The 27,049-nt window shown below is 47.2% G+C and overlaps 8 protein-coding genes across 8 annotated transcripts; 3 read left to right on the top strand and 5 right to left on the bottom strand.

Annotated features, from left to right (window-relative positions):
* Window positions 1-1,606: 1,606 nt before the first annotated feature.
* Window positions 1,607-2,218, bottom strand: CTRU02_207524 (uncharacterized protein; the record flags this gene model as incomplete). The annotated part of the gene is made up of 2 exons (XM_036719092.1): window positions 1,607-2,102; window positions 2,172-2,218. 2 exons carry the CDS (start codon window positions 2,216-2,218, stop codon window positions 1,607-1,609), a joined length of 543 nt encoding a protein of 180 aa, XP_036588799.1.
* A 931-nt stretch (window positions 2,219-3,149) lies between these two features.
* On the bottom strand, window positions 3,150-3,891 carry CTRU02_207523 (uncharacterized protein; the record flags this gene model as incomplete). Its single annotated transcript, XM_036719093.1, has 4 exons — window positions 3,150-3,282; window positions 3,354-3,462; window positions 3,518-3,566; window positions 3,622-3,891. The coding sequence occupies 4 exons, from the start codon at window positions 3,889-3,891 to the stop codon at window positions 3,150-3,152; spliced, it is 561 nt and encodes a 186-aa protein (XP_036588800.1).
* A 5,497-nt stretch (window positions 3,892-9,388) lies between these two features.
* CTRU02_207522 (uncharacterized protein) lies at window positions 9,389-9,595 on the top strand (the record flags this gene model as incomplete). Its single annotated transcript, XM_070204910.1, has 1 exon — window positions 9,389-9,595. One exon carries the CDS (start codon window positions 9,389-9,391, stop codon window positions 9,593-9,595), a length of 207 nt encoding a protein of 68 aa, XP_070061443.1.
* Window positions 9,596-10,611: 1,016 nt separating this feature from the next.
* Window positions 10,612-11,802, top strand: CTRU02_207521 (uncharacterized protein; the record flags this gene model as incomplete). Its single annotated transcript, XM_036719094.1, has 1 exon — window positions 10,612-11,802. The coding sequence occupies one exon, from the start codon at window positions 10,612-10,614 to the stop codon at window positions 11,800-11,802; it is 1,191 nt and encodes a 396-aa protein (XP_036588801.1).
* A 54-nt stretch (window positions 11,803-11,856) lies between these two features.
* CTRU02_207520 (uncharacterized protein) lies at window positions 11,857-13,157 on the bottom strand (the record flags this gene model as incomplete). The annotated part of the gene is made up of 4 exons (XM_036719095.1): window positions 11,857-12,035; window positions 12,084-12,465; window positions 12,520-12,679; window positions 12,733-13,157. The coding sequence occupies 4 exons, from the start codon at window positions 13,155-13,157 to the stop codon at window positions 11,857-11,859; spliced, it is 1,146 nt and encodes a 381-aa protein (XP_036588802.1).
* Window positions 13,158-18,057: 4,900 nt separating this feature from the next.
* CTRU02_207519 (DNA repair and recombination protein) lies at window positions 18,058-20,349 on the top strand (the record flags this gene model as incomplete). The annotated part of the gene is made up of 1 exon (XM_036719096.1): window positions 18,058-20,349. The coding sequence occupies one exon, from the start codon at window positions 18,058-18,060 to the stop codon at window positions 20,347-20,349; it is 2,292 nt and encodes a 763-aa protein (XP_036588803.1).
* Window positions 20,350-20,457: 108 nt separating this feature from the next.
* On the bottom strand, window positions 20,458-20,992 carry CTRU02_207518 (uncharacterized protein; the record flags this gene model as incomplete). The annotated part of the gene is made up of 2 exons (XM_070204909.1): window positions 20,458-20,885; window positions 20,935-20,992. 2 exons carry the CDS (start codon window positions 20,990-20,992, stop codon window positions 20,458-20,460), a joined length of 486 nt encoding a protein of 161 aa, XP_070061442.1.
* Window positions 20,993-22,494: 1,502 nt separating this feature from the next.
* CTRU02_207517 (uncharacterized protein) lies at window positions 22,495-27,033 on the bottom strand (the record flags this gene model as incomplete). The annotated part of the gene is made up of 4 exons (XM_070204908.1): window positions 22,495-22,514; window positions 22,576-23,813; window positions 24,263-24,843; window positions 25,309-27,033. The coding sequence occupies 4 exons, from the start codon at window positions 27,031-27,033 to the stop codon at window positions 22,495-22,497; spliced, it is 3,564 nt and encodes a 1,187-aa protein (XP_070061441.1).
* Between the last annotated feature and the right edge of the window lie 16 nt (window positions 27,034-27,049).

The following is a 27,049-nucleotide window of genomic DNA, read 5'->3' as shown; positions in this document are numbered from 1 at the left end:
CCTGACGATCCCCGCCCCCGCGATGTGGCTAACCGCATCAATCATCGAGACAACCAAACTTTTGATGTCATCAAGCTGCAGTAGCGTTGGGAGAGCTCATTTCCCCCTCTCCCCAGCGCCCATGTTCCGATTCTCCTCTTAGCGAAGATTTCTCCGGCAGATGCTTGAGGAGGGCAATCAACCCTCGCACGGCGTCATCATATAAACCCGAGAGTTGGAGGCCCTTTTTTTTTTGTTTTGCCATTCTTGGTTTTGGAGAAAGACTGGCGCGCCTACGTGGATGGGGGTATCGTCACCGCCTTGGCGGCTAAGACGGACCTTGTTGGCTCCATCGCAGCATCATGGGCCGATGTCTTTTTTTTTTTTTTTTGCTCCTCTTCATGGGGTCGGGAGTAGCCGAGGTCATTGGGTAAACTATAAACTGAAAAAAGGCAAACTTGGATCTATGGAGAATTGGGTTTACGTCAATCTGGCCAGCGATATATCGGTGAAAGGTCGTTAAAGTCCGCGGAAGCTCGCTCACAGTTGACACCAAAAGGTAAGTATATTTCAGATGCGGCCCTTTTTGTGCGTTTCCTGTATGCATGGTTCCTGATGATGGCCCGAAAATGGCCTCTCGCACACGGTTCATGCATGCCACCTGCATAACTCATATGCACAGCTTCGAGTTTGGGTGACGAAAAAACCCACAATCTCAAGCCGAGATAACTCGCTCACGCTTTTCTTATCCGAGAAACGACAAATCATCACCCGCAATTACCATAATGTGAGGCAGAGAGAGACCGGTTTGGCTGACTTGAGGCGCTCATCAAACTTACAAGACTGGTTCTAGCTTCTACTAAAACTTTGGATGATCCCATAGCCCACAATATTGTCTGGTCCAAAGGGCCCAACAGCGGAAGAACACACGCATCTATGAGACGACTGATGAATATGATTATTGACAAAACAAAATCACCCGTCATCAACCGCTGTCATCCCCCCACATTAACCCTGGCCATGTCCCCCGACCACTCCCGTGCGCCCCCCCGCTTCCGATCACGATCGCCGTCTCCATCTGTCAACCTTCTCTTCTGCTCTTCATCCCAGTCTGATTCTTCGCCCAAAAACTAACCTCCACCTGGAAACCCAACCTTGACCTCATTGTCACTTTCCATTGCTTGGTGTTCGCTTTCGTCTACAAGATTCCCTGGCGGGGAGAAAAGAGTTGAACGGCCAAACCTAGGGCTCTCTTGTCGAAGTTACGGGTATCTGCGTACTCCAAGGTTGCGATGACATGACATTGAGTTTAAAGTCGCCACCATAGCAGACCCAAGGCAGTATGCCAGGTTTGACGGTGGTGTGTTTGAATAACATGTGAGGGTTATTTAGAGGTGAATTGACCAGGTCTGAATAATGGCTCAATTGGACAGCATGCGATTTAACATGAGGACAACGAAAACTCAAGTGCATAACCCAGGATTTGACTACAGGATCTTCTCGCAGGAACTCTTCATTGATATGACAGAGATCTTATAAGCTGGGTCATTTAGACACTCTTGTCAAGGAATGCTTCCTTGTACCGGGTCGATGCCGCCCTCTAAAAAAACACCTTCACCAGGTAACCCTACTCACACGCTGGCGTAGCCACAGCATACACCGTCCTGCATCCGATCTTGTTGCACACATCGGCCTGGTCGCATTCGAAGTTGACCGTCGTCGTCGAAAGAGCGCTCGGGCAGCCGCATGACCTGGTGACGGTCGAGGTGGTGGTGCACTGCGCGACGAAGCAGCTACGGCAGATGGTCCCGGTGGAAGTGATCTTGGGGCAGTTGACCGGGGCGCACGGCGCCGTAGTCGTGCGGGTGACCGTCTCGGTTCTCGTCGCCACGGCAGTCGTGGTCGTGGTCGTGGTCTCGCGCACGGTGATTGGCGTGGTCACTGTAGCGGTGGTAGTCGTGGTCTCTCGCAGAGTTATCGGAGTGGTCACAGTGGCCGTGGTAGATCTCGTGAGGGTAGACGTAGTCGTGCTGACGGCGATTTGGGTAACGGTCCTGGTGACGGTCGTCGTTCGTCCCCGGTTGATCGTCGAGGGCGTGAGAGTAATCTGACCGAGGACACCCCTTAACACGCACGAGTCAGCAACCGGTTGAAATCGCGAGAAGATCCAGAAAGGGAGGGAGACTACCTACAAGGTCAGATAGCCGAGGAGCAGGCCAACGATGGTAACAAGCTGCATTTTTTTGAGATTTGTCGTTCCTTGGTGAGTCCCGTGGGATTTGCGGGTCTGAGAACCTTGTCGAGATAGAACGTCGACTATAGACTTGGAATTGGGTCCACGAGAAATAAAATGCAGTCAATTTATACTTGTGCCAAGCCATTACTTCTCGTTTACAGTTCCATATCAGCTCTAGAACTTCTACAAAGAAAGTCCCTTACTACACGAGAGCTGACGTCGAACACTATCCTCAACTCACCCATGGCGTCCATGCGTACTTGCTGCAAGCGGGGGAGGGAGAAGTATCGATATTACTGTTTTACCCGGCTCCCGGAAGTCCTAAACGGGCCCTCGATGCAACTCGGGGTTGAACTAGAATCATGTTAAAAGTGAGCTGAGGAGCCAAACTAGTAAAATTCGACCACGGAAATTGAGAGGAGCTGGCGTCGAGAAAACCATGGTTAAGCTTGGGGTTCATGCATGACGGCTGAATTCGCGTTACCCTCTGGCCAAATGAAAAGCGTAACCGAGAGAACCCAACCACCGCCTCGTTAATTGAGGAGAAAGCCCGATCAGGATGCGCGGAGGCAGAAAACGAGTGTAAAATAAAATTCTCATGCCGCATGGGTAAGGTACGCGAGGCTGCAAAGCTTCCGATGCGAAAGAAGGTTAAGACAAATGTTGACCCAGCCGTGGTTCATTTGACGTTGGGCGACGGGATAGCAAAATGGTTTCAGTCATCATTGATAAAAGGTCTTCCATTTGTATTAGCGCCTATGCACCACCTATGCCAACCAGTCTTGTGTGTAGGGTATCCAGTGCCGAAGCCAATTTCGCTCAATGACGGTTTCATGGGATCGGCCACCTAATTGGACACGCCCAACCCCTTTCTTCTCCCAGCCTCCGGCACGTGTATAACCGTCTGACTTTTTTCAGTCATGGGATGATTGATCTAGCACCTCCAGGAGGTGATCTGGTTCTCGTACTCAACAGTACGCTCGTCATCAGGCAGAGGGACAGCCAGGTTGTAGTTGTAAGAGGAGGTGAGACCGCGGTCGTCACCCTTGTTGTTGCAACCCTGGTACCTGTTGGGATTTGTGTTAACAGTCATGTCATGGGGTGCAGCGTTTTGGATTCGTCAGTTCAGGGCACATACTTGTAGAACTGGCACTTTCCGCCAGTGTTGGTGGACAAAGAGGAGACCTGGTCGTTGAAGCGGTCGCTGATCGTGGTCGTGTTGGGGGCGTTGAAGTTGAAGAAGGAGACTGTACAAGTGATTAGAACCTTGCTATACTTGAGTTGGCAGGGTGTTTAATTTACCGCAGAGACCGGGGGGAGCGCCGAAGACGAGGCAGTCACCACGGAAGCCCTGCATAGTTAATTAGCATAATCTAGGTGACAAATGCGTACTCGACAAAACTCACGGGGTCGGTGCACTGAAGCAGGAAGATGACGTCGGGGTTGGTCTCGTTGCGGTTCGGGTCGGGCTCCTGACGGGCAAGAAGGCCGTCGGGGCCGGCAGAGAGGGTGTGGACCTCAGTGTTCTGGAAAGGCTCGTTGGCGGCGGAGTTGACGACCGAGCTGGCGAGCTTGAACCCGCCGGCGTTGCGCTGCTGGACGACGGGCTTGACGGCGGCGGACATGACGCCGGTGGCTGCGGCGGCGGCAAGGACAAGGGTGGTGAAGCTCTTCATGTTGGAGGCTTTTTTTGTTTGGTAGAAAACGAGTGTATGTGGTTGTTGTCAAAAGAGTGCCTATGTTGAGTGATTGGAAAGTGACTTTGTGAAATGCTCGGGCTGCGCGACAAGTCGAGGGATAAGTCTTTATTTATCTCTAGGACCTATGGACCGAAGGTTCCGCGGCCCAGCGACAGACTTTGAATCTAATAAGTACATACAACCCTATCCTGGCCTCATCGAGGCCGATCGGCCTGAAAGTTGTGATATTGATTGTGGGGATTGCGATTCCTGCTATTAGGAGTGATATTCACCCCCCCTAAGAAAGGAGAACCTATTGTGGCCCGAGTATGCCGGAGTTGGCGATTTAGACTTTGGGGAGTTTAATATCGGGAATGGAACTCATCAGCGTTGCCAACACCCGCCATCCTTGACAAGGTTTGATGTTGAAAGTGAAAAACAGTGGGAACCGGTACATGAGGGATGAACCCTCTGGCGCGAGTCGTTCGGTCGGTGGGCTGTGTTTGTTACCGTGCATTCCATTTACCTCCTTGTTTATATTGCTACGTAAGGTAGTTGGCTCGGCGCAGCTGTTCGAGTATATCGCTTTCGTTCCGACTGACTCGGGGATTGGACGGTTAATATGAAAGTTTTTACGGACAAAGGGGCAGTGATGCTGAATACTCCTATTTGGGTAAATTCAGTGGCCGGCTATGTTGACTGCTCCAGACTGCAATCTCAAGAAACAAAAGAGTTACTTTCATCATAGTTTTCCAAATGAATTGAGAATACTTTTACTATCAAAATACGAGTTGAACTTGGCGGGCGTTATCGACTGCCAAGGTGACCGGGATTGGAGGTATATTGGACGTTTCATCCAATAGGAGGTATTCAGCGTCCTGTTGTCATCATTTCCGAGGTTGCAAACTAAGTTTGTCTAAACAAGTCCCGAAAATAGACTCGCAGATTAGCGGGGGAGTGGGTTAATGACGGCTGACAGAACCCGCACACGGAGTTTTCTCCCGGCGTGCCATTGTCTCTTTCGAGAAGCACCTAATGGGCCATTGCATAGCTACTAGTTCAAAGTCCGATGTCTTTCATCACCTTTCATCTCTCAAGTGTTAGTCGATTCACCTTGTTGTTTTGTGGGCAATTTCCAGTGATAGATGCTTGAATAGTCATTTTTGCTTCGCGTACTTCGTCTTCAACCACTTAAGGCAGACCCTCAACCAGGGGGCCATGTATTGTGGGCGAGAACCGGCACAGAACGCCCAGAATGGGAAAAGTGGTGTTGTTGGTCGGAAGAACTAACTAACTGGCTAGAGGGCTGTGGAGGCTGGCTAAGACCAGTGGTGGCGGCCGTCAGCCCACGTGACGGGCCGGCGAGGCCTGCCACCCACACCCCCTCTCAGACTCCTCAGCGAAAAAGCAGTAGAATAATAGGAAATATAGGAAAAGTCCTAAATCCTCTAAATCCGAGGAGTTCTTAACTATTAGAAAACTTAGTTAATTACTAGTTAAACCTAGCTAATAGGAGGCTATAAAATCCTCTAAATCCCGAAGTCTTAATATTAATAGTCTTATAGCCTTAAAATCCCCCTCTTAATTTAATCCTTCTACTATGCTTAATAAACAAACGAATTCCTTATGTTTAACTATAACTAGTAGCTTCGTAAGTCTATCGGCAGCTATATTAACGCCTTTAATAAGTCGGAGTTCGATGCTTTTCGTAGTATAAACCTCCTGTATAATTTATTTATATCGGACGTCGATATAGCAGGTTCGTGCCTCGTTAAGTAGGTTTATAACGTTATCGTAGCCGTTAGCACTATTAGTAAACATAATAGTAGGCATAGTAATAAGTTTACTAAGTAGTTAGGAAAATGTTGGAACGGTAGGTAGGAATCTCGTAGATAGTACAATATCCTTATAACAGGGTATTAGAGTAAGGGAACTTGTACTTATGAAGTAGGGCTTTAATAGTAAAGAATGTATAGGCTTATATTGAAGCTGAGTTGGTTGAGGAACTAATAGCTAGCTAAGGGAGAGAATTAGGCTAGTTATATAGTAGTATAACGTCGCCTATAATAGCTAATATAGGAAGCTATAAGCTAGGTTTAGTATACGTAAGTATATACGTCAACTAGCTTATAAAGCAGCTTATAAATCAGACTAGAATCTTCTTTAACTAAATAGACTTTTAGATAAGGTTAAAGAGAGTATTCCATAGGGATCTGAATATCATATGTTTAAACTAGCAAGCAGCCATTCTTAGCTAGTTACTTTTGTAAGTCCTACTAAGTCTTAGATAAGACTAAATAGGATAAATAAGTAAAATAGAAGTATAATATACTTATACTTCTAACAGAAACTGATAGGCTAGTTTGAAAAACCGAAGCTAAAATAGTTAAATTCTCGTAAAAACGAGGAATCGAAGTAAAAGTATAGTTATAGTTATAACTAAAAGGTCTATTGTTATAGTAGAATTCCGTAGTGTTTGTAAAAACTAGTAGGTTGTAGTGGTCGGTCGCGTGCTACGTGATATTCGTGCGCGCCAGGCAGCTAATATCGCGTTAGAAAGTAAAATTCGTTAGCGAAGAGGAAGGTGTTGCGATAGTTGGAATACGGAGTCGTGTAGCACTTCCAGCCACACGCCCGCCAGGCTGAGAGGCCCAAGCCTCCTAGACTCACGTAACAGGCCAAGGGGGAATATCCCTACCTTCTAGTCAACAATACTACTTTCAACTATCATAAACTATCGATTAGAACCAATTTACTATTATTTATTATTAACGAACGGAATTCCGTTTTACCCCCTGTGAAACCTATACTGATCAATAGTAAACCTTATAGTTGCTATTAATTTAGTTAACTTTATAATTACTACTCTGCTACGGATAAACCATAGATCAGCAAGGTTAATACTAGAAGAGACGACTTCTTAAACTAGATACCTAAGCCTAGGTAAAAGTAGGGATTTCGTGCTAACGAGAGAAGAAGCGAGAGTAACTAGGATTTACGGAAACTAGTAGAAGAAAGCTTCTTTTCCTCGAATCTACTAGCAATCCGATTATTCGAGTAACCTAGGGACTGTTATGCTTACCTTAGGCGGGATAAGGTTAATCGCAGCCAATTATCGCTAGCAAAAGCGTTCTATCACGCGTTTTCAATCACTAGAAGAAGAGACCTACCGAATCGACGGTCTTCTAACCTCTTCACGCTACAAGGGCGAAGATTCACAAATCCTACAAGGGATAACAACTTCCCTAACTATAACTATCCCCCATGCGCGGTGCTAATCACGAGGCGCCTGCTAGTTTCTTAATAAATCCCTAGACGAGGTGCTAACCGCGAGGCGCTTGCTATAAGAGACCTCCCTATTAGAAGAAGAATACGCCGAAAGGCAAGCAGAGACTACCGGCGGTAATCCGCCTATATAGCTATACGTATACGCCTCCGAGGCTACGGCTTAGGAGAAACGCACGTAGTTATAAGTATTATAAGGCTAACTATCTACTAGATTCTAAACTTCCTAATAGTAAGGAGCGAAGCCTGAAGCGAGAAAGAGAGATTTACAAGAGAATCTACGAAGTAATTCTTTTATACTATTAGAATAAAGCGAAATTTACGAGAAAGATCGCCTGCAAGCGGCGTTACTACTAAAAGCTAATTAATAGTCCCTATCCTATAGAGAATCGAAAGTATAATCGATCTAGTAGTATAGGGCAACTAGGTAATCGACCTTATAAACGCTAGCTTATAGCAACTAGGTTCCTATATAGGTTTCCTACTTAAGACCTATAAGAAGAGGAATCTTATAGGCTTTAAGCTATGGAACGAAGTTTCTCCCGATTTCGCTGACTAGTTAGAAGAAGACTTCTAGAACGTACCTCCCCTAATCCTACGATTCTTTAGAGACTATTTAATCGGTAACGGCGTCTACGTCGAAATAGATAGTAAGAAAATCTCGAAAAACGTAGCATTAGCTTTTAAAAAGGAAGAATTCTACTACTAGTTACCTTAAGAACTCGAACAAGGCGTTAAGAGATATCGTAACCTGAAGGCTTTGATAAAAGACCCCGAATTCTACGAAGAGATTACGAGACCGGTAATAGTAGCTAATAGCATAGGAGGAAGAGTCGAACCAACCCTATAGCTACCTCCTCTATAAGAATAATAATAGTAGCAACTACCGTACCGACTGCTATATCCTACGGTCTCTCTGTTAATAGACTTCTAACTATATAAGTTAATAGACTATATCGGAAAGCAATTAACAGAATTTACAAAACTATACCCCGACGATATAAAATATAGCGGCGATATGTACGATATACTCGAAAAGAAGATGCTAGTATTCGTAAATTACTATAGAATGCTAGGAATTTATACCTCCTAATATAATAAAGTACTTCCCCTAATACTAAAAGGAATAGCTAAAACCTACTTCTACGCCTTGATTAAAGTAATTAACTTATAGCCTAACTTCGAGACTATGATTAACTAATTGAAATCATACTTCGAGACTAGGGAAAGGCAATAAGCGTACGTTACGTAGTAGAATATAACTACTTTTCACTAAATTATTCGCGATAACCTTGGAAAGACTAAATCGGAGTATTTTGACATACTATATAACAAATTAAGTAAGATTTAGCCTGGTTTGCTATAATAGGATTATAACGACTAATCCCTCTATACCTAACTTCTATATGCTTATAGAGATATTCTAGAGTATGTAATAGCGTTATTTATACCGGCTGAGACGTACGAGGGACTTCGTAGCTAATTAATCTTGTCGATCGAGATAGCTACTCGTCTTAACTAATAACAATTTAACATAGTAGCTAACCTACTAGAGTAGTACTAGACCGATAGAACTTTTAACAGTCAAGGGCGTTATTTACGATATAGTCGTTTATTACGAAGTCGATTATTACGAGGAAGAAGCCGTAACAGACCCTTATTACTACTAACGCCTAAGAAGTGCTACGTATATAGAAAACCTAACTACTAGTTAACTAAATATACTATAGAAGAGAGACGAAAAGCATACAAGAAGTTTAAAACTACCTAATATGCCTAGGATATATTACTTCTAGCATATAGCTAATTTCTCGTCTAATACAAGGGTTTCGACGGGTTAGACTTATAACTTACCGCCGAAGACCCTTAGCAATACTACTACGTAACCGAACAAACTAGTGAAAGTAACGAAGAGGAAGAGACCGGTAGCGATAGTTAATTCTAAGTTACCGCCTATTTTACTATAATAGTAATTAACGGTAATAGGATCGCTACGATCCTAGCAGACTAGTTAACCCGCTATGCTATTACGAAAGAAGACTTCTTCTGCAACTAACTAGAACCGAAAGAGCTACCTTCGCAATTTATACTCGAGGGACGCTACTCTGCTTAGAACTTCTAAGGGATTATGCCCGACTCGGGCGTAGTAGGATTCTTAACCGCTGGCTACCTATAATTCGTAGCCTTATAATAAATTTACGAAGGAATTATGTTAAATACTAAGGCGGCTGGCGGCGTTATAATGAAATTTGGCGATAGGATACTACTAGAGTCTATAGGGACTACTAAAGTATTAACGCCGTTTAGAAGCGTTAAATTTTACGTTATTAAGACTAATACTCCCTTTCTTATATGCCTAGGAGATATAGACCGATTGAAGGTTTACTTTAATAACGTTACGAATACCTTTATCTAAGGAAACAAGGTTATACTTATTATTTGCAAATAAGGCTACCTATAGTTATTACTTAATAAGGAGAAACTACTTACCTAGAACTACCTTATAGAGGCTAAATTACGACGGGTTTATCATCGCTTCGGATACCTATCTATTTAACGATTATATAAGGTGCTCTAGAAGGCTAGCTACCTAGTTGAAATTACGGTAATTAAGTAACTATCGAAAGTCTGCTATCGATGCTAAATATATATACTAGCGTTATTACGGTTTAAATTTATATTACGAGACAATTACGAATTTAACTACGAGGTTATTACCGACGTAATATACCTTAAAGGTAATAAACCGGTCTTCTATATTATCGATACCGCTACGGCGTTTAACGCCGCCTGGTTCCTTAAGGATATTTCTGCGAAAGCTACTTAGGAAGCCTTATGCTTCTGCTAGATAGATATATATTAGGGACCCCTAGACTAGCTAGTTACCGACGCTAGAACAAACTTCCGCTTAATAGAATTCCGAAACGCAGCGAGAGGAATAGCAATTAAAATCAAGGAAATTCCTATAAAAGCCTACAACAGTATTAGGAAAGTTAAACGATACTATACACCTCTAAGGAGGGCGTACGAAATTATCACTGGGGAACGGCGGGCAAGCCGCCTGTTGAAGTAAGCCTCCCGTTAGGAAGACGAGCTAGTAATCGGGTTAATGTTTCACCGGTCCAGGATTAGTAATCCTACCAAGACGACTCCATGTTCATGCATAATTACGGGTGATCACGGCGCTTAACTATCAGATCCTTTCCCCTCACCTTAGACAATTCTGGGTTTTCTTGATATTGCGCTTCAAGTTATGGCTCAACAAGCTCTTATCAACTTGCCAGCTGAACTGATAACCGAAATCTTTTATCATCTATTATCACCAGACCCTAAGCACTTGCGGGACTATCAGACTTCCGGGAAACATGCAAAACTATAGCTGAGGCAACGTCTTCAGCTTTCAAAGCACGCTTCTTCCGCATTCGCTACGTAATGCTAGAGAAGGAAAGCCTATTGAATCTTGTGAACATTTCACGCCACCATATTCTGAGTCAAGCGGTTGAAGTTGTCGAGCTCTGCGTTGATCATCTCATCCAACCCAAAGACTACATGAGCCACGAAGAACTAGAGATTTGTGGACTCAAAGACGAGTATGATTTCTTCCGAGTTCGGAATGGCGAAGTTGTCTTACTGGGCGACGATAGTTGGGAGCAAATAATCCAAACCTATAAGGATGGATGGCAGGAGCAAACGGAATTCTTCTCCCAAAGGCAACATATGAGTTATTTAGCGATAGCTCTCACTAACCTCAAAAACTGCAAAGCTATTGGGATATCGGATCATACCCGACCATGGGGCGCCTTTAAGCTTGGGCGACGTATTGGCGTACTTCCAAATAGGTTTATTTCTGATTTCTTACCTAATAGCATGGTTCATGCCTTAGTAGTAATCAGAACACTGTTTTTCGCACTTATTAAGAGCCGCCTTCCCATAGAGGAGATATATATCGAGTTTGGAGATATGATGGAAGGTTGTACGTCTGTTATTCCACGGATGCTATCGCTCCCAAGCAGTCTCGCAAAAGCCGTAAAATCCGAAATCACGACCATCACAAAGCTCAGTCTTGTTATCAATCCTAAGGATAGCGATAATCATTTCAGCCAAGAAATTAGAAAATTCTTTGCAGAGAATGACCCAGTACAGGAAGAAAAATATGATTGGCAATCAGACTTTCATAGCTTCTCTAGCCTTTTTCCAGCGCTCACCGATATTACTTTATTCTTCAACTATTGCGAAGAGAAGCAACAATTTCCAGGACTTTCAGAAAGCCTCTATATTCCTCTTCTTCAAAGGTTATGCCTTGAGTATCTAGACTGCACGAGAGACGAACTCCTGACGCTCTTACGGCGACATCAAAATACACTTCGAAGACTTACTCTCGAAAATGTTAAAATTACTACCCAAGGTCTAGACGCTTGGTCTTTTCTCATACAAACTCTTCAGAACGAATTTAGATTAGATGAGTTGGAAATAAGAGGGTGTGGTATTGACGATTGCGATTTTAATATAGATTTTGATCTCCCTGATCGACTTTCTGCACATACCAGCGAGGAAATGAATTTACTACAAAAGGAAATACTTCAGGTTGAAGAAGAAGAAAGACTTAAAGGGATCCAAGCATAGATAGCGATCTTCTTAGTATTGAATTTTGATATGCCTCATGTTTTCCAACGCAGACTATTTCCTCCCACGCAAACTGCCCCGTTTAGGCCGCTTCGTTGGACTCGCCCCATCACTGCTGTCTTCAATAGTCTCTACCTCTCCGGATCGCTTTATATTAATAGGCGCGACGTCGCGGAGGCCGTTAACAGAAAACGGATCATCATTATCGACAATGGCGTCCGAGGCTTGTGAACCTAAGCATATTAGCTTTCAGAATAATAAAGTAGAATCGTCAAGCTTACCATTATTAAACAGAGGCCCAGGCACTTTCGCGTCGGCAGACATCTGTGCGAGAGGATCGAACTTGAATTTTCCCTTCGTACGTTCAGTCATATCTCCTTTTGACGGCGTAGAAAACGGATCGCGCGAGGCTGCGGTCTGCCTAGGCTCCCCAGCAGCCCAGTCAACTTTGATAATCTCGATGAGTGGGACAAACTCAAGGGGGTTATAAGGATAATCAGAGGTAAAGACGGTATTCTTGTTGCAGAAACCATGGAAATAGCCAGTAATATAGGCTTTTTTTCCATGCTTGCGAAATGGTGTTGTCTCGACGCGGTAATCCTCGCACTTCTTCTTCATATGTGCTTTGCATTTGGGAAGCATCGCGTAAACGTAGTTAGCATACTATCCAGTTTTGGGGGTATAAGCAGCCTCTGTAGAAGTAAATCTAGACCACACCCTGAAGACGGCTGACGAGTTCCTGGTTATTTCATCGAGACCAACGGAGGGATCATCGGCAAGGGGGAACTTTTGGGTATCGACAAACCCGTTGAAAGTTACGAACGGAGGAGTTATCGGGAAACGAGGAGATAAGTCGGCGCAGGTACGGTCAGAAATACTAAGAGGGAGCTTTAGGATAAGTATTCTAATGCCACGGATGAAGAAACTTACGGCGTGAGGGCATCGTCCTGGATCCATGCCAGACGTTTATATTCCACCTCGTCTTCGCCAGATAGACCACAGGGGACGTAACTGAAGTGGGGATCGCAGATAATAGTAAACCATTGGTCTTCCCAATCCTCGGTAGTTAACGAACCTCCCAAGTGGAAGCGAGAGAGATCTAGCGATAAGGCCCCGGCGTGTAAGTTGTCAAGTATATTAGGGAAGACATTAGTCAACCACTCTGGCGTATGAATCGGTATCTGGATTTGACCAGACCAGTTCTGGTACCGAAATATCTGGGAGTCCCTGCTTAGAGATTCAACGGCAACCATTTTACCTGTAGCAAGCATCGTGAGGGGGAGGCTCCATGGCGAAGGCAGGTTCAGCTCGGGCTTCGGCCAATAGGCAGCCAAGTCTGGCTTTCCAGTACCCATAGCGGCAGGAGGAGGCAAGGCGAAATGGTAAACAATCTGCAAGGAACCAGTATAAAACGTAGAAGGAGCTTTCGAGACGTAAGGAAGAGCAAGAGAAAGGCGAATCCAAACATTCGGGTTATACTCTTATAAAGGAATAAACCTTGTACATGAGGGGGCGGAGGAAGAATCCATCGGAAGGGAGATTTTTCAGCTTTGCTCCCTTATCAAGTTATTAATACAGGAGAACCAGGTCTCGTGGTCGCCTGAAGTTGTCTAGTTTATGCTGGCAAGACGTAGACTGCGTCTTTTTTCTACAAAGTGGGAACAACAGGGGGCTTATTACCCTTCTATTGGTAGATCACAAAGTATTGTTTCTTATTCGGATGGAACAGGAATGATTCCAGCTTTATTATAGTAATGCAGCAGCAAGACATCCGTCTTTGCAATACGAAGTTACTTGCATCTCGCCTTGGGCTAATACTATATGAGAAAAGATGTTCTTATTGAGGCAGTAATAACATTTGCAGCTAGGGCAGAAGGTGATTTCAGCGGATGGAGCGAACACGCATTACTATTGCTAAGCTTTAATATTCCCATAGTCAAAGGAATATAATAGCTTTTTTGATCTCCAAAGACCTTAGAAATCCTTGAATCGACTCTAAGTTTTATCATGCCGCATCTTACAACACCAGTTTCCTCATTCAATGACACTCCTATTTCAATTCAGCCTGAATTGAGGCCGAGACAAATAGCCGGCAGGGAAGAGCAGACTTCTCCTTCAAACCACAGTCGCATGCTAGCACCGGGACCACCGCCTTCAGTCAATATTATGGTAAGGTCCCTTCAAACTCAATAAAATCACTATCAGGGCCCCTTTTGACACAGAGTTACTAGAGATCCCTCGACGAAGGATTAAAGGTTCCTTCGAATCGGAACCGAAATCTGCTGCCGACACCACCATCCTCGTTCGACAATATCCGAAGCCCGAATAGAATCGAATCTCCATTATCACCTAGATCAGTGTTAGTACAGACACCCTATAGCGAGGGGTTAAATACATCGCCTAGTAAAATTTCCCTTACGCCTAGGAAAAGCCGTGGAGGAAATAGGCAAGCCCATGCTAGTAGCAACCTTTGGGAGCAAAGTAATCGACCAACCCTACTTCCGTGGAACCCTAAGCCTATATCAAGTCTAAACACGCCCACTACCCTAGACATATCACAGCATAAGAGAGCTCAAGATAGCCAGCATATTCTTTCTGAAGCGCCAAGAACTCAAATACCGTCAGTTGCTATTCGCCAGTCTAATCCTATCCAGCAAAGGCATTTACCAATTCGTCCATCACTACCCAAGCTAAGCCAAAAAGCTAGCTATATTGAGCTACTAGACACACCCGAAGCATACCAAGCAAGGAAGAAGGAGATCGAACAGACAGTACAAGAAGCAGATCGCCGCTATATCCAGAAGAAGCTAGACTCTATGGATCGCACGTGGTGCCGACCAGTTTCCCGAAAAACGATTCTGGAAAAGACCAAGACGTTCCACGAAAGCATGCATGATGACTTTACACTCGAAATCGAATATTGTAGAGTATGTTACCAGCAAAAGCCTCCCAACTCACTAGTCAATTATACATGGGCCGAACTTGAGCCATTATACCTAAGGGTGGAGGACCAAATCCCTGTGTTAGACAGAGAACATTTCCTTTGTATGGAATGCTTTCCTAAGGAGCCAGAGGCAAACTTCGCTATTTGCACCCAGTGCAAGACCTCCTTACAGCATCAAAAACTGCCATACGCCTGCCAGGTGAATAATCTGTCTTTAGGCTGCATCCATCGGTATCCTCATGTTTTGAAAGATCTTTCACCACTTGAGGAGCGCCTTATTGGAATTTATACACCCTGTGGTTGGATTACGAAGCTTACTATCGACGTCGAGAAGTCAACAAGTGGCCGCTACCGAAAACACAAGAGAGGCCATATTACTGTGTTCCCTAACGACGTTCAAGGCGTAGCAGCCAACATTCTACCTCATCCACTCGTGGAAGAGCGAGACAGGTTGCATGTATGCTTTGTAGGTCCTCGGACACCAGTACCATCCGATCTTGGCTTTATGTTATCAGTGAACCCCCAGAAGCTCAAGCGTGCGCTCGTTTGGCTTCGGGCGAACAACCCACTATACCGGGATATTAGTATTAGTGAGGATCATCTTAGGACCTGGGGGGAATGGTCTCCCGGAACTGAGGTACCCCAGGGACTTGTGGAGAGAATGGTGGCGTATGAGAAGCGTGCCGAAGACGAAATCCGTACAGGACACTATGTCCCTCCTGCCGAGCGAGGTCGCCCTGATGAACCTTTGCGTAATGCTCACGATGTTATTGCAAGTCTAGAAGATAGGGAAACCAATGCTGCGCACCTCGAAGCTGAAAGCAACGCTAGGCTAGGGGGAATCCATGCGGGTGATTGCGACCCATTTGATATGGACCCTCGTCGGATAGATGAAGAGCTGTCCGAGTTAACCTCAACTGGACTAATGGCTACTGAGGTATCTGGAGAGCATAGCCCACAAGAACGACTCAGGATTCTTCGAGAAGCAACAGTGAGAGGGCCCCAGCGTGGGAGAGGCCGAAAGCCAAAGGACGCAAACGGAGACAGCACCCTCCGATATAAGAATACAGAACCCTATCTAGTCAGTCGCAGAGGAGAGGAATTTGCTGATTCGAACGATCCCGATTTCTTCCCTAAGGCTTTCCCTTGTTTATTTCCATGGGGTCGAGGCGGCCCTAGGATATTACGTGAAGAAGAAAACGAAGATGATCAGGATGAACCGCAAGGTCCAGACATCCAAAGCAGTCATAAGCCGAACGGATTTTACCTTCGAACCTGGGCACGATTCTGCTTACAGAGGCATGGTTAGTAAAACTTCTGCTTTATAAATAGAAATAAGTAACTAAAGTAATAGTATAATAGGTGCTTACTTTGCTACACACCCAAGCTTCCCTTTTTTAGTATTCAATATGCTTCTTCGATCAGAGAACCGACGGATTAGTTACTTGCGAATGAAGAGGTCTTCATTTGCCAAAGTCGAGCAAATCGTTACAAGACTTACTCCCGAGGAGATTGAAAGAGCAGAAGAAGAGTACCGCGAGACCCGGACGACTACTAACAGCAATATAGCATACTTAATCCGGGAGTTAAGCGCGTTTGGACATAGGCAGCATATGTCAAATGAGGAGCGTCTCTATCCTCGAAGGAAGATAAAGTCACTATGCCTCAAGTATGGAATGCCGTGTATATAGTATACAATCAACCCAAACGATCTAACAAACGAGATAAATATGAAACTAGCCGCCTTTCGGGTAGCACATGGCAAGGCGGCAGAGGAGCTGATGGAAAAGTTCCGGAAGCAGGTTGGACGCGTACAGCATGTTATCCGAGACGCAGTTAGTTCAGCAAAATTTTTTCATCGAGAGTTGGAGCTTTTCTTTCAACATTGTGTTTCTGTTAGCGAGGAATCAATGTTTGGCAAAGTCTCTTGCTATTTCGGCTGCGTCGAGACAAACGAGCGTGGGGCTCTTCACTTACACGGGCTCTTATGGTTAGACGCCAATCTCGGGCTACCTGATCTTTTTCATGATCTTGCCAAGCCGGATAACGCGGACTACGCAGTACAAGTGTGCCAATATATTGATTCAGTATTTAGTGAGGTAAGCATGTTTCTCTATTTTCTAAGTTTATCGTGCTAAGTAAATGATATAGTGCTGCGACGAAGGCAAGGCACGACGATACCGCCGGTGGGAAAGCGTCTTTACCAATATCAAACATCTTACGGAGGATATCAGCAGACTCGATGAAGCCCTTGATGCCGAAGCGAATTGGGTCGCCTACAGGTGCCAAATGCATAGCTGCGGTGCGACATGTACAAAGTATAGTTTCAAAGACAAAGGGAAGGCTGGGTCTCGGCATCCCTGTCGGTTTAAAGCACCATGGACACTGCGCCAGCGAACCGAGTTTACTACCGATGGCCTTCTGCATATCCGAAGAGATCACGAAAGAATCAACAGATACAGCCCAGGTTTAGCAGTAGCTATGCGTCATAATACGGATACTACATTCCTCCCGACTAACTCGGCTGGACTCTCCATGGTATACTATGCTACGAATTACTCAACAAAATTAGATACGCCGCTTTGGAAGAGAGCAGCGCTAGTCAAGGCTGTATTTGATGGGATGGCTGATCAGGGAGACGACTACGGACCGAATTGTGGAGACAGCGCGGCAAAGACAGCACAACGGAATAATAAGACACGGCAGTTTCTTGCTCGTACAGCAAATCAGATCTTTACAAGTCGAGAACTTTCGGCTGTAGAGGTTTGTAGTAATCTCCTCGGGTACAAGAATAGCTATTGCAGCGAAGCGAGTTGGATTAACGTCTATCTCAGTTCGCTTTACTGGGCTATTTTCCGGCGCTGGGAGGCCCTACGCAGAGCAGCAGGGCCGGAAGTGCAGCAGCGGGTAACCCCTGAAACGATTGGATTCGGCGCCGGTGGCATGACTTTGCCATACCTTGAGGCATATGCGCATCGCGGTCGCCTGTTAGAACAGCTTTGCTTTTACGAATACCTATGTATGGTTCGCGTACGGAGGGTCGGACGAAGGACCAGGATAAACCAGTCACGGTTTATACCGTTCGATTCTTTAATGACAGACCGGGAATCGTGGATACAAGAATTGCTCCCAAGGACACATCAAGCAATTCCAGTTGTTACCGGACATCTAAATCATGACGTACAAGGCACAGAAGAAGGGTATTACAAGAGGTAGGTATATATATATATATACCTCAGGCTATACAGTCGCTAACAGACAATAGGTCAGCAGTCCTGTTACTCGGCTTATTTGTGCCGTGGGAAACCTTTATGCAATCCACTAGTCCCGATCCAGGTGACATCTGGGAGAGATTATACACCGACATGCCAGGTCGGGTTAAGGCTGTGGTAAATAACATCCAACTTCTTCACAAGAGCGCAGAAGACGCAAAGAAAGACGCTAAGCTTTGGGCTAGCCGGAGCGAGGGCGATGAAGGATACGAATTTGATGTGCCTGAGGAGGGCTTAGACCTTTCAGAAGAATGGCACCCAGATAGGATAGACCTGCGGCACACCTTTCACGATGTAGTCTTCAGCCTACAGGACGGACCAGGAGTTACGAATGGTTCTCCAGGCATAAAAGAGTTGCTACAAACGCTGGATAACGCCGGGTTTTCTAGCATAGATGACGACTCCAGAATACAAAGCACCAACAGTCAACCACATATGCAAACAACACTACCAAAGCAACATTTAAAAATCACCAAAGCGGCGCAGGAAAGACTCCATAAAGAGCGAATGCTAGCCATCGAAGGGGATGAATCCGCCGAAAGACCCCTACATACCGGTGCCGAAACAGGCTTTGGCGACAACGATGCTAATATAGATTTCCCAGCCCAGCCAGCGATAGTTGGACTGAAACCTGCTTCAAACTGGATCGCAATTACGGCCGCTAATACGTTCACCCAGGCAGGGAAGATTATCGGTGCGGAGAGAACATTAAATCGCATGCAGGGAATAGCGCTTAGTCTCATCTGCGAGGCGCTCGACGAACGAACAAACGGCGCTGATCGGCAACACCTGCAATACGTTGGCGGGGGAGGCGGCACTGGAAAGTCGTGGCTTATCGATACCGTAAAAGAGGTTTTCGCAGCCAAAGGGGCGTCCAGCCGGCTTGTTATTACGGCAACGTCGGGAACGGCCGCAGCAGGTATCGGCGGTAATACAATTCATTCTGCTGTAGGGCTGGCATTTCGGGACGCCGATGGCGCTACCGTAGAACCAATGTTATCGAACAATCTAGAGAAAGCCAAAGAACGATGGCGCAGGCGGGATGCTCTGATAATCGACGAGGCCAGCATGCTCGGACTCCAAACATTATATGATATCGATCAAAAGCTCAGAATGTTAAGGGGCTTCCCAGAGAAGCCTTTTGGTGGCATTTCTGTCGTCGTGTTCACTGGAGACTTCTTACAGTTCCCGCCAGTTTTGCAGAAGAGCCTCCTTAGTACTACCGAACGAATTGGTATAGTGCTAGGAAATATAGGACCGGGAAGCAAAGCTATAGAGAGACGCTGGAAAGAGGCTAAAGCTAAAGAACTCTGGCAGGGGTTTACTAATGTTGTAGTACTCGACGAGCAAAAACGGGCTGAAGCGGACGCCTACCTGCTTGGTTTTCTTGAACGCCTGCGAGAGGGCAAGCAGACAAGAGAGGACGCCGCGAAGCTCGAAGCGCAATATAATAGCGAATCGAAATTCGATTTCACCAGCGGCAGGCGAGCTGTTATACCTCTAAACCGACACCGGTGGGATCTGACGTTGCATGCAGCCCTAGCATATAGCGTCGATACTGGTCGTAAGATATCGATATATCTTTCGAAGCACAAGTGGGAATCGCGGATACCTACAGCAGAGGAGAGAAAAGCAGCCATGCTATTAGGCGACGAGGGCAAGCTGAGCGCAGCTGGTATGTTCCCTTATGTCGAGGGTATGCCGGTGGTAATCAACGAGAACAAGTATATGGGTCTCAAGGTTGTCAACGGCGCAGAGTTTACAGCCGTAGGAATTCTTCATCCGCCCGGAGTAGAAGAGATCATCATAAACGACAGGCTGTCCATATTTCTCGGACCGCCTAGTGGTATTATTCTCCAGTCCGAAGAAACGAACGGGTTAGCTTTCCCCCATCTGCCACCTAATACTGTAATGTTGCCAGCAGCCAATATTCGAGTACCAGAAAAGCACATCAAAATACTCCGGCCAGATCTGCAGAAAGCCAATGTAAAACTAGCGCTAGTCCGGACAGGGCTCCCATGCACACCAGGCTTCGCATTAACCGACTTTAAGGCACAGGGGCGGACACTCGAAAAGACACTGTTAGGGCTTTATGGGAGAACAGTGGGTAAGAATACGGGGGAGCTTGAAAGATGCGATGCAGTAAGCATGTATGTTCAGCTATCCCGCGTGCGGCGCTTTGAAGATATCGCTCTCATACAGCCGTTAAACGTAAAGCAGTTCCTAGAGGCGCGCATGCCGGAGGAGCTAGTCGAAGGAACCAAAAGACTAAGGATCCTCGCGGAAGCAACAGTCCGGGCGTTCGAGGCTAGGGAGAGAGATGAAGCATAGGAGGGCGGAATAGTAAATAGGGAGGTAAAACCATTAAGATGAAAGGACAGATTAGTGGTCTTGCCTTGGCGGTTCAGGCATGTCATGAATCGGGTTAACACTGGGTTATTATCGCGTATTGCTGTCTTGTGTAGTGCTGTTGGACTCATTGCTATGACCAGAAGGAGGGCATACAATAGGCGTAAAGTTAATATGTGCTAGACCCGGAGGAATCCTCCGTACCTCGAATGTCCGCTGGAAAGACAAGACCAAGGAAACCTCCGAAACCTGCTGGCCTAATAGCTGGCACTCGTTCGTCAAGTGAGCTATCGAGGCGTGGATTGCTTCTAACCGGGATGTAACGTCTTTGTAATGAGTAACCAGCTCAGAAGCATCCATTCTGGCCAGTGTGGATGCACGCGAGGTAATACCAGGGTTACCGAGAGTCTCCAGTTCTATCTCCCATCGATCCAAGGCAGAGAAAGAGTCAGAGAGAGTACCTGGTGGCTGTCCGATCAAGCCCAAGGATACACCCGAACGTCTAGCGAAAGAAGCATCTAAAATAGTTAATAAAAGAGCAGGACGAAAGAGGACAAAAAACCTTACATACGGTGACTACAACGGGAACCAGTATTATTCCACCAACAGTTAGCACACCCACCATTCGTAGCCCGTAAGCCCTCAGCGGACTGCATTACAATACATTGCTTCCACGGACCATTTGAACGGGCACATCGGTCGCATGGAGGTCGGCGCTCAACGCCGGTAGCCTGAACCAGGGCAGCAATGATGCGATAACCATGATCGAACGACAGCGTCTTGCCCTGTTTCCGGGGAGCAAGCTCCCGGGCTATTGGAGAGCAAGATAAAACTTCTATTGTTCGGCTGGTGCGCATAGAGGTGCTCACACCAAGTCGATCCAGCAGGTCACCGCCAGCTAGAGAAAGCATTAGTGACGTAGATATGAAGATGAACAACCAGAGGGGACTTGCTATCACAAAGCACAGGGGGGTTATGGGGCATAGACATAGAGGAGAAATACGATATTATGAAACCAGCAATAGGAAGGACAAGCAATAGATATTAATCAGATAGATAGGAAATCACGGAAGGTAACGATAGGGTGGTATTAGGATGGAAAGTTCGATGGGCGAGGTTGGGCCGGGCTAGGCCAGGGGTTGAAAAGACGGGAAAATAAGAGTGGTTGGCGGGAAATAAATGGAAGAAGACCGGCAAGACATTGGGTAAACGACGGGAAGACCCGAGGACGGCGAACATGAGAGGTGATTGGCCGGAACAGGGGTTAAACGAAGCTGATTGGTCGAACGAAGAATAACGAGCGCTGATTGGTGGCAGGGTCGCTACGACCAATCAGCATCGATTTTTGCTCTAGCCAATCACAGAACAGGAGACCAGGGGGGATCAAGGCACAGGATAGTTTTTTACGCCTTCGCGGATGGAGAAGTTAACCTTCCTAACGGAAGGCAAAGCAGAAGACCTAACAATTACGCCAGAATTAGCACTTTAAACAGCAGTCAAAGCAGTTAACGATACTACTAGCCCAAACGGAATAATGCTAATACTCTTAGTATTCGGCTTGTACCTACGAATTACCGACGATTCGCCGCTATCTCCCGAAGTCATAAGGCAGGTGTCACAGTTCTTCCTGCTAGCACGTGGCTACAACAGGCAGAGGTCGGAACCGTGATAAGAACAGAGATGTAAATAGAATAGTGCAGAAGTCAAACAAACGGTCACAAGGCAATAAACAACGATGAATTGATAAACGTAGGTATAAGCAGTTGGTCTTCTATTGAGTTGGCCTACTGACGATGATGCTGTCGAGGGCGTCTCTTATACGGGTACGGCCAGCACGTGAGATATCACGTGCCCCTGATGACTGTTCATAGAACTGTGACAGGTGCCCCTCCCGAAAAAAGGCGATCGTCCCGATCGACAGTAAAATGAAAACTAATTACATGAATTTGTTCCTTCCATTACCCATCTATCGCGAAGAATCACGACCCTGACGATGAAATCCTATCCTAATCGCGGTCCAGCATGTTACTGTCAGATTGAGCGCGCTACGCGAGGCTTCGGCAACGCTCGGCAGAACACTATTTCCGAGCGCCGAGCCCCGGGTCAGGGGGTGGCATACCCCCTTCCCTACGCGCCCCTGAAGGGCCCTTAGACAGTTACACACATAACGGAATATACATCGTTCTGAACCCTCAATTCGACAGTTACTAAAGCGGCTCTGCTTAGCCGGGCCTGCGATGTTCTCGGTGGCGACGCGCTTGTCGCCCTTCTGCAACTTGGCAACAGCTTCGCGCAGTTCCACGATCTTACCGCGGAGGACTGCAATTTCGTCATCCTTGGTAGCGATGACGCGGTTGACCTCTGCGGCGATCATTTCCTTGCTGGCAGCAGTCGCTTCGAGTGCTTTGAGGCGATCGTTGACGCTCGCGACGTCGACGGTGGACTGGGCTTTCTCGTCGAGTTCGTTGAGGCGAGGGATGATCTCCTCGTTGACGCCGTCAACGATTTTCTTCACATTCTTGGTGACCGTCTCGTTCATTCCGTGAACGTCACCTTCGAAAGCCTGAAGCGCCTTTTCCATATTCTTGAGTTGCTTGCGAGCGGTTGTATCGGTGGCGGTCATGTAGCTGATATTCACGAGCGGGGGAACTGAGAGGAGGTCGGCTCGGTGAACAGCAATGAGGTGGCCCGCGATGGTACCGTTGACCTGACCGTCGCCAGTGTAAAAGACGGTTGCGAGAACCTGGGCGCGGGACGGCAAGTGTTCTGTGTACGAGGCGTTGTTGTTGTACGCGGTGTAGGCGCGTTTGCAAGCGTCCTGAACGCGACGAATGAACAGGTTGGAGGAGGGGGTGGCTGGGCCAGTGAAGTTGTCGAGACAAGCCTCGATCTCCTCGAGCAACATATCGTCCGGGTAGAAGGCGAACGCGTCCTGGGCGCGCTTTTTAGCGTCTCGGACCTGGGTGCTATCGACCTTGGTAGCGGCACGCTTCTTCTTCTTGGGGGTGCCGGACTTCTTGCCAGCCTTGGCCTTCTTAGCCTTGGGGGCGGGAGTGGCCTCGACGGCTGAGGCGTCGGACTCCTCCTCCTCGCTGGATTCGTCAACTGGCTCGGGGTTGCTCTTCTTGGCCCTGGCCTTGGCCTTGCCCTTGCTGGTCTTCTTGTGCTGGTCTTCCTCGACCGTCTCGGTAGGTTCGGCGTGGGCTTCGTGGGCCTTGTCAGCCTCGTCGGCGTCGAACATGGTGGTGTCCTGCTGGTCACCAGTGTGTTTAGTGGCGGCCACGGTGATTTCCTCGGCGGCGCTCTCGCTGACGACGTGAAGTTCCTCGTCGGCCAGGCCGAAGTTGTCTTCGAGGTTCTCGTCGTCGGTCTGGGTCTCGTTGTTGCCTACGTCGCTTCCGGGGGCTGCGACGGAGCCGGTGGGGTTTCGGCGATCTCGTCGGTGTCTTGGCGAGTGCGTTGGGAAGACATCTTCGCGTTCTTGATGTCGAATCTCGCAATTGGGACGTGTAGTAGTGGTAAGTTGAAAGTCTTGATGAGAATAGAAGGGGTTTGTGATGTGTTATGAAGTGGGAGATTTGTTGATTTACTGTTGTGTGGGTGGAAGTGGGATTTATATAGTAGGAAAAGTTCACTTTCGTGGTGGTGGTGTTGAAAGTGAAAAGGCAGAGTTTTTCGCTGCCTATGAGGCAAGTGCCTACGAAGGGAAGGAACGAGTGTTTTGTGCGAAATTCCATTACGTTAACAAAGGGAATAATCTCGCTGATATCGCTTTATTAGGAATCAGCTGTTTTATCGCAGAATAGCGACATTGTTCTAGTTGTTTCGTTGTTGGCGTCGCTTGGAGCGGTAGGTTGGTGTAACCTCCGCGTCGACGGGATATCTCGCCTCATACTCGTTGACGAGCTCTGCTGCGTTGGTCTCAAGCGATTCGCGAAGCTCCCAGGTGTCGAACCTTGCGGTAAATCCCTTCCAGCGAACGAGATATTCGATCCTTGGCTCGCGTTTTCTCCGGTTGATTCTGCGGCTCACAATGTGGTCGATTTCCCATTCTTCGCTGCCGTCAACCTCGATAGGTTGGGGCGGCTGTTGTTCACGGTTGAATGGGTCGTCTCCCTGGGCTGGCTTGTATAGCTGCGCTACCGATAGGATTGGAAAAATTCGCCAATGGGCCGGGAGGTCGACTTCGTAAGCTGTTGGGCTCACAATTCGAACGATTCGAAAGGGGCCCATACGTCGTGACGTCCACTTGTTATGGCGTTGGCCAGGTAAGTGGAAGCCCTTCCCTAGTCTTATCCAAACCTCGTCGCCAACGGAGAATCTGACGTCTGAGTGCTTTTTGTCGTAGCGTTCCTTTCTCAGCGAGTTCGCTATATCGATCAAAGCCGCTGCCTCGTCCTGGTATATCTTTCTTATGACGTCGATAGACTCGGTTGGAGCGTCTTTTTCCGCGATGACGTCGAGAGTGCTTCGAGGCTTGAATCCGTATACGACCTCATTGGGAGATCTCCCGATCGTTGCGGTGTACGAGTTGTTGAGGTTGTGTTGCAGCGCTGGGAGAACCTCTGGCCATGGGGTTTCCGGGTACTCTGAAAGTTGGAATCGGATTGCAATTTCCGCTGTTTGGTTTGTTCTCTCGCTCTGGCCGTCAGTCTGTGGGTGGTAGGCTGTAGACAAGAGCAGTTTCACTCCGAGAGCGCGGAATATCGCGGTCCAGACGGCTGAGATGAACTTAGGGTCTCTATCGCTGATGATACGACGTGGAAGTCCCCAGTCAGCCAGTTGGAAGGCCCTAATGAGGACTATTGCCCACTCCTTGGCTCCGTACGTGGTGTGGCCTGGTAGAAGTATAACTTTCTTCGAGAATTTGTCCGTTGTGGGCGCAAGCGTATCAAACCACTCGAATCCGGGTAATGCCCACGGACTCCCTCGTGCTTTTACTTTTGGTAAATCGGTAACGAAGTCGATTGTTACGGTATCGAAGGGGATTCCCACGACTGGAATCGGCTGCAGGCTGCCTGGCGGTCTCTGCCGGTCGACTTGGTTTTCCTTACATCTCGGGCAGTAGGCGATATATCGCTTTACTACCGATCGCTTGTTTCGTATCTGGAAGCTGGCTAGCTCTGCTAGCATGCGGTCTACGCCGAAATGGTGCTTTTGATCGTGGGCAAGGCTGAGAACTTCCACGACGGCTTTGCGTGGGATACACAGCCTTTTTGTCCCATCATACGCACGGTGGAATAGGAAGCCTGTCTCTGATAGTTGCCACGGGGAGATTCGACGACGAATCGGCGTGCGCCCCTCGTTCCGAGCGCGATTTTCCTCGTCGTCTGCCTCCTTAGGTGACCACCACTCATCACCACTCTCTCGTTGTCTCGTGAGTTGCTGGATGAGTTTTCCGTACTTTGGGTCGGCTTCGTAATTTTCAACGATGGTCCTGGCGAAGTCTTTGCTTATCCCAATTGTGAACCCGCCTGGTTCTCCTAGCCGTTCGTCGTCCTCTGAGTTGAAAGCTGCGATATTCTCATCGTCGTGGATATCTGCGAGTACGTCGCTTTCTTCGAACGGGTCTGCTCTACCTGTTGCCACCAGCAACGGTAGACGCGAGAGAGCGTCGGGTACAACGTTGAGTTTCCCTGGGACGTGGGTGACGTTGAGGTTGAATTGAGAGAGGTAGTTGGCGGCACTCGCCAACCGAAGATTTGCTTTGTTGAGATCCATCGTTCTCAACGACGTGTGGGTGAGAATTCCCTTTGTGGCTGCGTGGTCCGTAAGGATCTGTACTGGGTTCCTGTTTGATTGCACCAGTTTCCTAAGTTTCCTTACTGCCCACACCACTGCTGCTACCTCCGCCTCGGTCGCGAAGTATCGCTTCTCTGTTGGGGATGTTACTTTTGAGAGAAACAGCACTGGTTGGATATGCTTTTGTGGGATGTCTTTTCCGGGAATTCCTACGCCGTCCCAGGTAATATCCATCTGGAACACCATAAGCCCGAATCCTCCCTTGCAAGCGTCGATCTTAAAGAATAAGGGTTTTTCTGGGTTATGGTGGTATCTCACGACCTGGTCGCAGAGATTCTTTTGTAACGTTTCCCATGCTTCCGTTTCTTCTAGCGTTGGCTCGAAAGTCGCACGTTGGAACCGTTTAGTTCTTACAGCCCTATTGAGGCCTGTTGGCAACTGGTCCTCCTTGCGTAGGATCGCGGCTAGCTCGGTTTTCCTTTCGTTAAGGGGGGCTGCGATCACGTCGTACCATGGAATGTCTTTTCGAAGCCATCCTGCCATTCCGAGGTATTTCTCGAGATCGCTAAGGTTTTTTGGGAACCTGAGATTCTTAAATGCAGCGATTCGATCGTCCGTTCTGCGTATCCCTTGTCCGTCCACGATATGGCCGAGAAGTTTCACGGAAGGGAAACCAGCGAATGACTTTTTCGCTGCTATGTTGAGCCTGTTGTTGTTGATTATGTTGAGGACTGTTTCAACATGCTTAAGGTGGTTTTCGTCGGTATCGCTGAAGATCACGATATCGTCGATGTACGCGCGAACGAAGTGTTTATGGTCCTGGAAGATGCGATCCATGAATCGTTGGGCGTAAGCCGGCGAGTTCTTGAATCCCATGAGTACTACGTTCGAGATCTCGATACCACGGGGACTTATCACTGCCATCCTGTTACGGTGTTTC

This window comes from Colletotrichum truncatum (assembly GCF_014235925.2).
Source record: "Colletotrichum truncatum strain CMES1059 chromosome Unknown Contig_0004, whole genome shotgun sequence".
Lineage (NCBI taxonomy): Eukaryota > Fungi > Ascomycota > Sordariomycetes > Glomerellales > Glomerellaceae > Colletotrichum > Colletotrichum truncatum.
Note: the sequence above shows the minus strand (reverse complement) of the source record. Positions and strands in the feature narration are given on the sequence as shown.